This window comes from Dioscorea cayenensis, chromosome 9 (assembly GCF_009730915.1).
Source record: "Dioscorea cayenensis subsp. rotundata cultivar TDr96_F1 chromosome 9, TDr96_F1_v2_PseudoChromosome.rev07_lg8_w22 25.fasta, whole genome shotgun sequence".
Classification (NCBI taxonomy): domain Eukaryota; kingdom Viridiplantae; phylum Streptophyta; class Magnoliopsida; order Dioscoreales; family Dioscoreaceae; genus Dioscorea; species Dioscorea cayenensis.
In genome coordinates, this window is record NC_052479.1 from 30,709,415 (window position 1) to 30,723,947 (window position 14,533).

The following is a 14,533-nucleotide window of genomic DNA, read 5'->3' on the forward strand; positions in this document are numbered from 1 at the left end:
AGAGTATTGATGTGCAAAATGAGAGTATTGATGTATTGAAAAATTAACTCTACATTTATGCTCATTTCATGCGTCTAATATATGATATCTATATTTTATAAATAAAATAAAATGTGTATCCATAATTTAATGCTAAGAACATTAAAGAAAATAGTATATAACATGATCAAATAAGCCCTTAAAAAGAGTGCAAATAAAACAGCCTCCATATTTTTATTTCATGATTTTTTTCTAAAACCATTTATGGAACAACAGCCACAATTCAACTGTGGCTCAAGGATGGAAAGAATCAGGGGGCAAAGATCTGAAGCAAATTATACATAAATTATCCAAATGCTACAAAGATTTCATCGGTGCAACTCATCCGAAGATTACACCAATATATGGTATAAATGTCACTCTAGCGAGACTCGTCTTCAAGGATACGGAATCCAACAGTGAGGTCTTCATACAATTTCTTGAACTTCGCAACAAGAGCTTCTTCACCTTCTGCAGGATCTTCAAACTTCTGTGACCTACAATTAACAGATGGAAAAGACGATTAATTAATTTTGTACATTGGTGATGATTTCACATTAACTTTCATGAAATTACAATAAAACAAGCCTGTCAGGGTCGTCATCATTTGAAACAAATGGCAAATGGAGTTAATTACAGTATAACACATAGAGCTAGCCCAAGGATTGGACCAGTTCCTAAGTTACGAGTTCAATGTATAAGACAATAAGCTGGTTTAAATGGCAGAAAACAGAAAGGACATCGATAGCTTAGAAAAAAGGTTAAGATTGAGTAGCTACTTACACCAAGCGGTAGAATAGGTCACCCAATCGATGCTTGATAACACTGTATGTTATCTTCTGGCCATCTGAACCTGCACCTCTTTCCACTGCCTATGAGGTTAAAGGGTTATCAGAATTAGTTTGCAATGACCAAACAGGTTTCGCAATGACAACTTTGATCAATTCTCAAAATATTCAGTTGATTCTGTTACATCATATAGAACTGATGGCCAAGAAGATATTTAACAGTAGCCAACTCCTTGCAAATCATGAAACTATTAGCAGGAATGCTCCAACTGACCTTTACCAAAAATGAATTAAATAGAAAAGATCTCTTGCATCATCTACTGAATACAGCTTTTACCTGATTTGCCAAAGCGTTGAAATGGATGATATTTCGCATCATCCATACTGACTTGTAGAATGGGCAGAATTTGTCATACCTATCCCAATAATCAGAAGTATCTCATGAGAAAATTGAATGAGAATATTATAAGAAATATAAAAAGACAAGAAGCAATGAAATACAAAACTCTGAGAGTTGTAGAAATAAGCCATTAATACATACGGAGTAAAAGCATTCTGTGCAAGATAATCCTCTCTCAGAAGCTTTGCTGTTTCTAAGGTAATTTTGTCAGTTTCCGCTAGTGCATCCTTACCAACAAGCTGCAATATCAGGCAGAAAATTAGCAGACAGAAAGGCTAGTACTTCTCTTCTGATTGGCAAAAACCAGTCTTGAATAGAGTTTGAAGACCGATAAAGCTTTGTGAAGATAAATGTAAGTTATAGTTCACATACAGACACACAAAAATAATAATGATAGTAAAAGCAACAACAATTTAACTGTTAAAGGATAAGCTACAAATTAGAACTATAAAGCCTCCCAAAATTTATTCTTTCAAAGATAATTGAAGCTATCTGAGGATAAGTACAGGCTACAATTGAAAATTGTAAAAAGAGAAAATGATAGCAATGCACATAAAGAGTAAATATCAGAATAAATGTACCTGGACTATTTCATTTAGGTCATCTTCTCTCTGCAGCACTTCACGAGCTTTTGTTCTTATGTCAATAAAATCCGGATCAAATTTCTCATAGAAAGACTCTAGAGCCTGCATTGCAACAATTTAAAGAAATGAAATTGGATATAATTTAATGTTCTATAAAGCTTATAATGACAGCATGATACTTGTTGCATGTGTCTTTGTTAGAAATTTAGAACTGTCAATACATTTCATATTAACTAGTGCAGTAGCCAAAATTTGAATCTCTCTGCATCACAAAATTCTTCTCTTCTATCCCACGCACACAAGAGAAGTAGATACTGATACAATTACACAAAAGCAAACCTTAGAATACTTGGAATATGAAATCAGCCAATTCACTGAGGGGAAATGTTTCCTCTGGGCAAGCTTCTTATCCAGTCCCCAAAACACCTGCAGTATATAGGTTCAAGGAGGAAGGAACTAGCATTTATTACTCGACAACATAGTATCATCATTTTAAGAAAATCTTCTTACAGATAAAGATGGTCCCTTTTACCTGAACAATACCAAGTGTAGCAGATGTGACAGGATCTGAAAAATCACCTCCAGGAGGAGAAACAGCACCAACAATAGTTACACTGCCAGTACGGTCTGGACCCCCAAGACATTTCACTTTACCAGCTCGTTCATAGAAGGAAGCTAAACGTGCTGCAAGATATGCAGGATAACCACTATCGGCGGGCATTTCAGCCTGGAACAAAATTTTCTCTGTAATTCAGGATGTATAAAGTAGGAATTTTTCATAAGGCAGAACAATGCAGGCACATACGGCCACATGGCAACAAAGTACAAGATTTAAGTCAAACCGCCAATCCATACAGTCCAAAGGATAAAATAGGAAAACTAGGTCAGCATTGACATTTCTTCACAGCCATGTTCATTTGATCAGAATAAATGGGCAAGAGATAGTAAAATTAAAGATTTAAGAGAAGAAAATGGGAAGGTGCAATATTATTAATCCATAGTTGAAAGGAAGGATGGTCAGTGTAAAAAATTCTTCATGGCCATGTTTATTTGAACAGCATATTGGACTTAGAGAATCATAATGCTTAAATTGAAGCATATTCATGAAGGAAAGACCTGATTATTTTTTGTTAACTCTTCTTCAGAAATAAAAAGAAAATTCTAAGATATTCTTATCATTGCCACATTGCCACAGGTACTATATCCCAGTAATCCACTCCCCAGATCAAAGACTCAATATGCTCAACAGTCTTTGCAAAAATTTACAGTTCTGGTATTATGATGATAAGAGTTAGACTGCTATTCAATAATAATAATAGTAATAATAATTCTCCAACTTAACCACCATACTCAACTTTAGTCAGATAGTAATAATTGGCAGGTTAAGAGAAGGTCACAGAACATGAATTGTAATGAGAAATTGTGACACTTTACCAATCTGCCTGAAATTTCACGCAAAGCTTCTGCCCATCGAGAGGTAGAGTCAGCCATCATGCTAACATTGTAACCCATATCTCTGAAGTACTCAGCAATTGTAATGCCTTAAGAGGAAAAAAGAGGATTAAAATTTCAAGAAATTATGCAGCCAATGCTGGTATCAGCTACTAACGTGCATAGGGTGGAAGAATACTTTTCTAGCTGAATATCACTAAAATTTGCAACTTGAATGCAATATAACATATGAAGGGCAAAGAATAAAACCACCAACTTGGTAGCAAAGTGAATAAAAACCTTACCAGTATAAATAGAAGCCTCACGAGCAGCCACTGGCATATTAGAAGTATTTGCCACAAGTGTAGTACGCTTCATGACAGATTCTTCACGCCCATCAGGCAAGGTCATTGTTAGTTGTGGAAAATCCATTAGCACCTGAAATTTCAATCACTGTAAAACTTCAAAAAGGTTAAAAAATGAACTGACTGGAAGGCAACAAGCTAGATTTAACCACAAACCTCTGCCATTTCATTTCCTCTTTCTCCACAACCCACATAAACAACAGTGTCAGAATTGGAGTACTGGATAAGATAAGAAACAGATGTATGAGAGCATTATGTGGGAAAAGAAAAAAAAAAAAAGAAGATATCCGAAGCATGTCAATACCTTGGAAAGTGCCTGACTAATAACAGTTTTCCCACAACCAAAAGCTCCAGGTATAGCACAAGTGCCTCCAAGAACGGATGGGAAAAGGGCATCAAGAACACGCTGGTCCCCAAGTAAACCACCAAATAAAAACTTAGCGAAAACAGTCTTCATGCAGAAGAAACAATAGGATGAGAATATGTTTTGTTCTTGTATATACCTGGCCCGTCAAGAGAGGTGTGTCAGCAGCAAGTTTTGTTGCCACAGGTCTTGGTGTGCGAACAGGCCATGTCTGCAAAGACAAATTTCAGGTGTATTTATCGTATTTTTGAAAATTATATTAAAAACACACACACACACACAGAGAATTTTCCATCAGATACAACAATTAGCTAAAATATAACCTGTAGCATGGTAAATTCCTTTTTGACACCCTGAAACTCCAGCTCAAGCACTGTATCCTGCATTAAGAAAACATAAATCAACTTGAACTCCTCCAGTATATGAAATTGATACTGTGAACAAATGGCATATATAAGGAGCAACTTTCTTACTGACCTTCAAGCTGTATTGCCCAGGTGGGGCTATGTAGGAAATCTTACCCATAGAACCTGGAGGAAGTGCAACATGGTGTTGCATGAGAGTGTTCTCAAATACAGTCTGCAGGGATGATAACGGATTAGAATTTTATTAAAATTTAGTTCAACAATTGCAATGAAAGCATCAAAGCATCTTGAAAAGCACTTCACTAGTGCATAACTTACAGCATATAAATCCCCACCAGTGAGAAGATCCCCAACCGCTGGACAAAGTGCAAGGGAAAATTGATGAGTAATTTGGATTTTCATACTAAAATCAGAATTTAGCAATTTCAAACACAGAATCTTTTCCAATATACTGCATACTAAATCAATTTTATTTACCTAGTTTCTTAGGGTCAAATTCCCACAATATGTCCTTGTCAAGGGCCGGGACAGAAACACCTCGAGGGATATACACATCCCCAGACTTTATAGCAATAGTTTTTAAAGGCCGCTGTAAATAAAAGGAAGCAATGATGTGTCACAGGATCTTAATATAGTTCACATAAGAAATAATACAGAGCAAGATGAAATGTGATCAGGAACAGAAATTTATAATTCTTAGAAAAATACTAACAAATATGTGACATTTGATCTTCAAATATTATGGGAAGCAATAGAAAGAATAAACAGAAAAGGACTCAGTTTAGCATATAGAAAAAGTCAGAGTCAAAAAACAGCCAGCGTATTATATAGAATGTAACATGAGTAATCAAAGAGATTAAACTACAGTCGGGAGTCAAGTCAGGTTTAAGTATACTTTTCTCCACTTTTAAATATACTCAAGAACTGAAGCACACCTGGATCCCATCAAAAATGTTGCCCAAAATTCCTGGTCCAAGTTCAACAGAAAGAGGCTGTAGAGAGGGCAAAGGCCAATCCTGTCATTACCATCACAAATAAAAATCAAATAAGAGAGATGAGAGTCAAAATATACCTTTCGAGTCCGCAAAACTGGATCATTAACCATCAATCCAGCAGTTTCTTCATAAACTAAAGATAAGAACAAAGAATAATATTAATTATCTAAACACCAGCAGGAAAGAAAACTAAAGAAGAAATAGAAATTTAACAGTAGATCAGTATCAAAAGACAAATGAAAAGAACCAGATACCTTGAATGGTAGCTGAATCTCCCTCCAATCTAATGATCTCTCCTATAAGATTGTCATGCCCCACTCGAACCAGTTCATACATGGCAGCACCACCCATTCCATCAGCAACCACAACTGGCCCAGAGACCTGAAAAATTGAACCCAAAGTGAATATACAATAATGCATCAAACAACATTTCCTACCAAAGACATGTTACAGTGAGAGATAAATGCTGAACTGTGTGGAATTGCAGTTTGTCAAATTTAAAATACAGGTGTAGAGATGCATATTCAGTATGTATTTAATGGAAACAAAAGATCCAATCCAACCACCAAGACTTAGGATGCCCTTCAGTAATTAATTGAAAAACAATTAGTCCTGGCATTTCAAGATATCATGAAATGTACAAATATAAATATTGAGATAAACTTTACCTAATCTTTCTTTGATTCTTGAAGAAAAATCAAATAGAGAATCAATCGATATGAGATTCTGAGCATAAAAATTTTAATGGAGAATCAAATAGAAGTTGGAATCTCCAGCGAGTGTTAACTTTAAACATTCTAAAACCACGTAATACAACATTTCTTTTCTCAGATCAAATGTATCTAGAAGTAAACATTCTAAACATTAAATATGAATCATTTTTTTTTCCAGAAAAAACAGGAAATAAACATATTGTAGAGTCACAAACAACCACTACAAGAAATGTTTCAAATGAATGATCTTATCAAGATGACAAAAACTGAACCAACAAGCCAAGTGATCAATCCTTGAAGTAATATCCCTAATTCCATAAGAAAATAATTCAGAAATCTATCCCTCATATCAGATATTCGAGTATCATCAGAGTTTAGAATTCATTCCAAAGCTTTCTAAGCTATCCAATTTGTTTCAGGCAGGGATAACAATTGACAAAACAAAAGCCATCCATTTTTCTCTTTCATGTCTTATAGGAATCCAATAACACCAAAAAATTTCTCAAAAACACGAATTCATAAGAAACTGGATCAATTACCCGGTGGAAACAACGAAATCCAATCAAACGAGAATTAAGCATTGAAAAGAACTCATAAAATGATACCTTGCGAACATATCCATACTCGCTCTCCTTCTCAGAATCCTCAAACGTGGTGAGCCGATCCCCATACGCCATCGCCGCCGATCGGGATGGAAACAACAGCAAATGAGTAAAATCCGATGATCGGCGATGGCTTCCCGCTTCGGATCGAGGCCAAACGGGATGAATCCGGTGAGATCGGAGGCGAAGATGGGGGAATTCTTAGGGTTTTGGGACGGCGAGATCTGGCCCAGTGATTGAGAGGAAGAGCGAGCTCTCTGAGCGCCACGGACGGAAGTATGTGTCGTTGTTTCCTCTCGTTGATTTTTTTTCTTCCGATTTTACCCTCTTTCATATTTATAATTACAGGAATGCCAAAAGCCATTAAATTACATGTTTGCCCTTGCTGTAAAATTTACTTTTTTATATATATATATGGAGTATTTATCCCTGTAAAATTAAATTTCATAAAAATGGATTGTAGAAATTTAAAGGGGTGTGTTATGTAAATAATTGTAAAAAGATCATATTATCGGATCTTTGTGGATTGATATTTTTAATTTTTTTAATATGTACTTTTATCAGTGACTTTGGAATTTGGATGAATAAAGTGAAAACTAATTTTTTTTATTTGATTTTAAAAACTTATCCTGATTTGATCCTTTGTTTCATTTTTTTATATTTTATTTTTTTTTTAATATGTACTTTGATGAGTAAATTGAAAAATAAATTTTATTGTTTAGTTTTTTAAAAAAAAAATTTATCCTTATTTTTTTTTTTACTTTATTTTAATGTTTTCTTTTATAAAGTGTTAAGTTGGTGTGGAGTGGTTTCAAGCATTTTGGAGCTTGTTTTTTTTGCCATGTTTGGGTTATTGTAATTTTGTACCATAAAAAAGTTAAAATCATAACTTAAATGTGTCTTGCTTTGACCAATATCACGGTTTGAATAAGGGTACTTTTCCCATATATAATTCGTTGAAACCCTTTTTTTTTCATATGGTTTATTGTTTGTTTGTAACTCTCATTTTTAATCAAATATTCATTTGAAATTAAAAAAGATATATATATATATATATATATATAAATGTATTGGAAAAATACATAAATTAAAAATGGAATTTAACCAATAAAGGACTATATAGTATAGTTTTATACTAGAAAAGGAAGCAATATCATATCCTTAAAATTAATTATCCCATGGGTGAAGTAAGGAATACTGAATTCTTTCTTTGTACTTTGAAAATAGTTTGTTCTTAAAATATAATATGTATATATATTTATATAGCAACACATGAATTTGAACTTTTCAACCTACTTTTATTTAATATATTCATGTATAATTGGATTTTATTTTGACTAACTTAATCTATTTTACATGAATCGAAGGGTTTTCCTTTCAAAGAAGCAAATGTTCATATCAGTGAGTAAAAGTGAAGAAAAGTGTAGAAATGACATTTTTGATGAAGTTGTTAAAATTTATATTATTTAACTTATAATACTTAGTTTTGTATGAAGGAAAAAAAAACATTAGAAAAAAAAGTTTTGATGTATTTTTCATTTCCTCCCTTCAATGAAAATTTTTGAAATGGATTAAATTTAAATTAAAAAAAAAAACAAAGTAAAAGAAGTGTCGTTTTTTCAAATTAAATTTTACTATATTAATGATATTATGTGAAAGGTCTTGTTAGGCTTCGATTCAGAAACAGTATCTAAAGAATAAGCATTAGCTAATTTGACACCGGTTTCAAAATAAATGAATATTTGAAGTGAACTATCTCAGCCTACTCCGTTGATTTTTTTATTTTTTTATCAATATAGGATAAATAAAATATATCTCTTACTATATAAGTATATTTTATAATTTGATGAAATGGGTAAATAAGTTTATTGATGAAAAGAAAAAAATAATAATAATTTGTTGATTTCATCTTATATTGCATGGCTAAATTGTCTTACTCATTTCAATTTTTTTACATGTATAAATTTAACTTAAAAAGTGTAAATTTATTGTCATATTAGCACAAAAGGATGAATTATTACATGGATTTGCACATGAGATCACTGCTCCACTTAATTAAAAATTAATTAAATAAATTACATTATGTTGACCACATTCCAGCTATGCACGAAGTGAGCATTATAACTTGAAATTAATAAAAATAAATAAATAATACACCAGGCTTACATCCTAACATAAAAAATAACAAAAAAAAAAAGAAAAATATTTATAATATAAACAAATAAATAAAATAGTATTAAACTTTAAACCATACACGTATATATATTTATATATATATATATATTAATAATAAAAAAAGGGAAATGTTTATAAATAAATAAAAATAACATTATATACATATATGTAGATGTCTTGTCATCATCTAATACTTTTGAGGCCAAAAATAAACAAATAAAATAAAATAAGAAATTTAATGAATTATTAAAAAAAATAAAAAAAAAAACCATCACTGTAAGCCAATAAGCAAACCAAATAAAACCAAACCGGACCGGTTCTGAACCCGGTTCAAAGACAGAAACCCTTGTCTCTTTCCCAACACTCTCTCAAAGAAACCCCAAAACCCTCTTCCATTCCTCCAGCGCGAGAGACAGAGAGAGATGAGCGACGAGAAGGAGGAAGGGCTCGTGCTGGTTGCTCGGAAGGGCGGCTTCGGCCTCCCGACGGCATGCCCCGATTGCCTCCCCGTGTATCTCCACCTTAAGCTCGCACACGCTCAGTTCGACCTTCAATTCGACGTCGCCAACCCCGATTCGGGTATCATTTGCTTTCTTTATCGATTTCTCTTCTTCCTCGATCGTTTCACTCCAAATCGATCTTTCTCTAGTTATGCGAATCATTACTTCATATTTGTCTATGGCTGCACATTATTGAAAGCTGAGTCACTGTGTGTGTTTCTGGTGATATTCCGATGATTTTTTTAGCTAAAATCTTCGTTTTTTGTTATTTATAACGTTGCTTTTGTTGTTGGAATGCTGCTATTAGTGTTGCATTTATGATTGAGGTTGTTTTTTCTTGCATATAGACAATGATAGGAAAAGATTTGTAGTCTTCTTGTGTCGCTTGATGTTCTAACATGCTGAAGATTTCCGAATTCAAGTGGGTTTGTAGTTTTGTAAAAATTAAAGAGGAACAGATCAATAATATTACACCACAGGCAAAAGATGATGTAGTTTACTTCACCAGAAACTCCCTTTTTCCTTTATCATTTGAGGAATATTCATCAGATATTTTGAGAAATTTATTGCCTCGAGGTAGTTACATACTTCAGCTTTCACTTTAGAGCATGTACGATATTTTGATCGAGGCTTGTGTTCTACATACGCAATAAGTTCGCAGGTGAAGTCATTCTTACTGCCTAAGCAGTATTTGAAGTGTGGTGAGGATATATTTTATCAGTCATGGATAATCCGTTTGATGCAATAGTGATTTTTGATAAAGAAATATGCCATGTCTCAGTTCTCAGTGCTTGTATCTTTCTTTATGTTTGTCTGACATTGCTTTCTTATATTCCATAGATCATGTGCCTTATGTTGAGTGTGGTGATTATGTGACATTCAACAATGAGAAGGGTGGTGTTATGGAGTCTCTTAAAGAAGATAACATTGTTGATTTGGACTCCAAGCTCCAATCAAATGTTATTCCTGAATGGCTATCCACCAAAGCAATGATCTGTTCCTGGCTTACAGTTGCAGCACAATATGAACTTTGGATGGCTTCTGATGGAAGTGTTGCAGATAAGATATATTTTTCAGATCTTTCATGGCCAATTAGGAAGGCTCTTCATTGGAAACAAACCCAAGCAATGAAGAAAATTCTGGGGACAACAACACTCACTGCTGCTGACAAAGAAGAAGAGGTCTTTCTCTCTCTTTCACACACACTCGCGCGCGCGCACACACACACACAATATTGTTGTAAAACCTACTAGGCTCATATATACCCATATGCTGTGAATTCTCGTATCAAACAAGTCTACAAATGCATAAGAATAGGTCTTTTTTTCCTAAGCAGATATACAGGAAAGCAGCAAAATCATATGAGGCACTCTCCTGGAGGTTAGGAGATCAAACATATTTCTTCGAGAACAGGTAAATTACTGGCCTTGTGCACCCTTTTGTTGAGTCACAATTATGACAATTCTTGTTGATTGTTCACAGGCCTACTAGTGTGGATTCTATGTTCCTTGGGCATGCGTTGTTTGTCCTTCATGTTTTGCCTGTAAGTTCTGCCCAAAATGGGTGCTTATCTTAGGATCTGAATGCTTATGGGCATATTTCTCCTTTTTGCTCCGCAAGCATCTTCTCTTTAGCCTTACACATACATAGAGCATTCTTTTAATAGTTTATTGCTAGATTTCCAAATATATAGTTGCTTTAGCATATGTTTTTCATCCTCTCAGTGATTTGTTTTCCATTCCTTAAAATAAAAACCATAATTATGCTAGGATGTGCTAAGATTTTTGTGGACACCCTCTGTTATGATGAAACTTTGTGTAGTTCAAGGATCTAATCTATTTGAGCTCTATCTGCCTGCATAATATTTTAATTTTCTAACCCTGCAGGACACATCTGTCCTCCGAAGCAATCTATTGAAGCATAATAATCTGGTCAGTTATGCAGAAAGTCTTAAAGCAGAGTTACTGGAAGCTAGCTCATCATCATCTGTGCCTAGATCACCCTTTGATGCATCAACGTCAACTCCTCGAAGGAGAGCTTCTCAATGGAGTAAGATCTAGAATCTGGTTTCCAATATGTCTATTGAATGCTTGAATATGCCCATTAAATTAAATCTTTATTTAGTGCACTTGGTGTTTTCATTACTGAATGTTTATAAAAGCTCCTTCAACTAGCATGACTAGTTTATTATTTTCTAGTGGGCTGCATTTTTCGGTTTTCATTTTTCTTGTCTGTTTTATTAAATCTCTTTTGTCTTTACTCAAAGTAATTTCCTAGTGGCAAGATAACTCGTGGTTATAATTACAACAAACATATCACCTTGAAGATTGTAGTGATTTCTTCATATTGTTATATTTAATTTCAAAAACTGTGGATATAAAAGGCTAAACCTGCATAACGAGATAAATTGAAAGTTCTGTGCTGCACCACTTATTCATGGACTGGTAATCAATCAATTATCTCTAAGCTGATCAAACTTGCTTGATTTTTAGCTTGATTGAGAGTCTCACTTTTCAAGGGAACTTGCCACTGTTGTGAATTTAGTGGTCAAGCACTTAAGAACTCCAATTCACTCTTCCCCTTTTAGCTTGGAAGGGAACCTGGGATATCTGCGGGGTAGGAGAACTTGTTTGGTTGTATGGGTTGAGTAATTGAAGATTCAAACTTCAATTGTTTCCTGCTATAATAATTCTGCTAAACAATAGGGCTCATTATATTTGGCGTGATGTTTCATTGCTACCGAGTGATGACTCATTATCCTTTTAGCATATTACCATTGGATTAACCATCCACAGAGATGGTATTTGAGAACTATATAATATGTGTCTACATAATTGGATAGAAATTTTCAATTATTGTGACTGAAATGGTTTTTATCAAAGATGCCAGTTTTATTCTGGACAGAATATTGAGGAGATGAGGTTGTTTGACCAGTGACTGATTCACTTCAGTTTATCATTCTATAATGGTAAAATGTAGAAATGATATGTCATTTAAAATGAGACTAGCCATCCATCATTTTGGTCTTGAACTAACTGAAATTTTCTCCAATTCTTTATTCAAGTAAATAGAGATGATGACGACTGTTGTTTTAAACATTGTCTGAGATTTTGTTTGAACCGTCTAGTTTGGCTTGTGCAGAGTCTAAGCCCAAACAAAAGCCTAAGAAGGAAAAGACGGAGGAGGAGAAGACCTTCAGAAGAAGAGCCAAATACTTCCTTGCCGCCCAGTTTGTGGCTGTCCTGGTCTTCCTCTCCTTGTTGGGAGGCACTAATGATCCTGAGCTGGATGCAGGTGATGATGAGATGGCCTATGAAGACTAGAAATTTGTTTCATTCTATTGAAATTCACTTAGTCAGGATCTCAGCAGTCAGGTGTATCTTACCCCTATTGACATTGTTCTGAAGTTGATTTTGCATGCATGGCAAGAATTTTTGATAAATAATTTTAAAATGTGGGAATGCCCCAATTCTTGGCAAGTCCAATGGAATAGATTTTGTTGTTTCTTTTCCTACAAAACTACATTCTTCATTTGTTCTTTCAGACTCTGCTCATATCTTCTTTTGTTGTTACCATTTGGTTTCTTTTTGAAATATATTCAGGGTTTCATTCTACTCCTCTTATATATATATATATATATATATATATGACTGATACTATTGTGTAAATCAAGACCTGTCTTATTTGGTATTTTTTTTTATATGAGAGAGACAATCTTTATATATACATATGGATGTGCTTATGGACTGAAAATTAATTGTTCAACTTGTGTACTCTTAACCGGAGAGGAGAGAATTGGGTTGTGAGCTTGCACTTATAACCGGTGATTCGTTATTATTATTGCGTCTAATAAATCTTAAATTTAAGACTTATTAAATGTTTTATTTTTGTTTTATGCAATAAGATCAAGTATTATTAGACTATAAACTCTTTGGTTATGTAGTTAAGTCTTGATGAGATTGAGTGATTTATATCGCTTCCTTTATATATATATATATATATATATATTAATATATAATTTGGTCTGGGAGTGTTTTTTTTTTTCTTCCCTAATATTATATCATCCCTTAAATACGGATTTATTTAAAGGCATAAAAAAGAAAGGAAGGTAGTGTGATTAGTGGATAAATTTTTTGAGGAGTCACTTAACTATGGATTTTTATCAAATTGGTCACCCAATTTTAATTTGAGTCAAATAAGTCACTTACTTTCAATTTGATATCACCGGTGAGTCACTGGTTTGTTTCCCACCCCCCTTTGCTGAGGTGGCCGCCGGAGAAGCCCAATCAGCATGCCACTGCCATATCATACATCCTAGGTGGCAGGTCCACATCAGATAAGTCACCCACATAATGCAAGATGTGCCATGCCATCGCAGGGAGTTCCACATCGGTCGTCGTTTTCATTCTTCACTTCATCTTCATTCTTCATGCTGGAGAGACAAGAACACTGGTGTAGGCCACAAGGATTCGGAGTCCCCGGACAGGAAGAGCACGCATGGAAAAAGCTTCATGTGACCTAGCGGTGACTTCTTTGGGATAGGATGTCCATACTTACATAACCTAACCCTGTGCAGTCATCGGTGCCCCCTGTGATGTGAGAAGGCTGTTTTTTCGATTTTTCATGATTAAGAAGTTATTTTTTTACTCAAAGCAAATTAAATAAACGAGGAGAATGTGTGAATTGAGCTTGGGAGAGGGTGTAAATTGAAGATGGGAGAGGATGTGAATTGAAGTTATTTTTCTTTCTTTTTCGGAATGATTGTTTTTGTTATGATAAAACAAAACAAACAATGGTAATGGCTTTTCCCTTTCTGCAGACTACCTCAATCATGGATTGAATAAATTTCAATTTAATCAAAATTGATGTGATCTTTATATTTGTATTATTACAAAGTTGTTCATTCTCAACAAATAAAATAAATGAAGAGACTTAATTCAATTCAGATTTGTCAAGCTGCTAAGTTTAGATTTTTTGTATTAACAAAAGAAAAATCATGTCTAAACACAAATAATCACGAGACAATAGTGTTAAACCAATTTTTCTATATTATCACAGCACAAAAATGTTGTAATTATATGTCATAGAAATCACTCGATATATCGGTTAACACAAAGTCATGTCTAAACATGCAAAAACAAGTTTATAATCAGTGAGCCTTCTTGATGAAGACTAAGGTTACCAACATACAAAAATTATGTTAACCAGGTTTACAAAGATGATACAACAACAC

General features: G+C 34.0%; 2 protein-coding genes across 2 annotated transcripts; one reads left to right on the forward strand and one right to left on the reverse strand.

Moving 5' to 3' along the window:
• Window positions 1–282: 282 nt before the first annotated feature.
• LOC120268983 (V-type proton ATPase catalytic subunit A-like) lies at window positions 283–6,909 on the reverse strand. Its single transcript, XM_039276261.1, has 20 exons — window positions 6,629–6,909; window positions 5,565–5,691; window positions 5,388–5,443; window positions 5,251–5,307; window positions 4,793–4,904; window positions 4,634–4,671; window positions 4,428–4,529; window positions 4,274–4,330; window positions 4,090–4,161; window positions 3,891–3,992; window positions 3,743–3,805; window positions 3,527–3,659; window positions 3,225–3,331; window positions 2,323–2,517; window positions 2,130–2,216; window positions 1,788–1,892; window positions 1,348–1,445; window positions 1,144–1,222; window positions 802–890; window positions 283–515 (listed from the first exon to the last, which is right to left on the reverse strand). Exons 1-20 carry the CDS (start codon window positions 6,698–6,700, stop codon window positions 401–403), a joined length of 1,866 nt encoding a protein of 621 aa, XP_039132195.1. The 5' UTR covers window positions 6,701–6,909; the 3' UTR covers window positions 283–400.
• Window positions 6,910–9,177: 2,268 nt separating this feature from the next.
• LOC120268315 (mitochondrial outer membrane import complex protein METAXIN) lies at window positions 9,178–12,890 on the forward strand. Its single transcript, XM_039275758.1, has 6 exons — window positions 9,178–9,379; window positions 10,141–10,481; window positions 10,637–10,713; window positions 10,783–10,843; window positions 11,187–11,349; window positions 12,442–12,890. Exons 1-6 carry the CDS (start codon window positions 9,223–9,225, stop codon window positions 12,621–12,623), a joined length of 981 nt encoding a protein of 326 aa, XP_039131692.1. The 5' UTR covers window positions 9,178–9,222; the 3' UTR covers window positions 12,624–12,890.
• Window positions 12,891–14,533: the final 1,643 nt, after the last annotated feature.

Coding starts and splice junctions, on each gene's coding strand:
- LOC120268983 (XM_039276261.1), bottom strand. CDS start 6,700: ATGGCGTATGGGGATCGGCTCACCACGTTTGAGGATTCTGAGAAGGAG. Junction 3,806..3,890: donor TTAGTCAGGCACTTTCCAAG/GTATTGACATGC, acceptor TATCTTATCCAG/TACTCCAATTCTGACACTGT. Junction 891..1,143: donor TCAACGCTTTGGCAAATCAG/GTAAAAGCTGTA, acceptor TTAACCTCATAG/GCAGTGGAAAGAGGTGCAGG.
- LOC120268315 (XM_039275758.1), top strand. CDS start 9,223: ATGAGCGACGAGAAGGAGGAAGGGCTCGTGCTGGTTGCTCGGAAGGGC. Junction 9,380..10,140: donor CGTCGCCAACCCCGATTCGG/GTATCATTTGCT, acceptor TATATTCCATAG/ATCATGTGCCTTATGTTGAG. Junction 11,350..12,441: donor AAGGAGAGCTTCTCAATGGA/GTAAGATCTAGA, acceptor TGGCTTGTGCAG/AGTCTAAGCCCAAACAAAAG.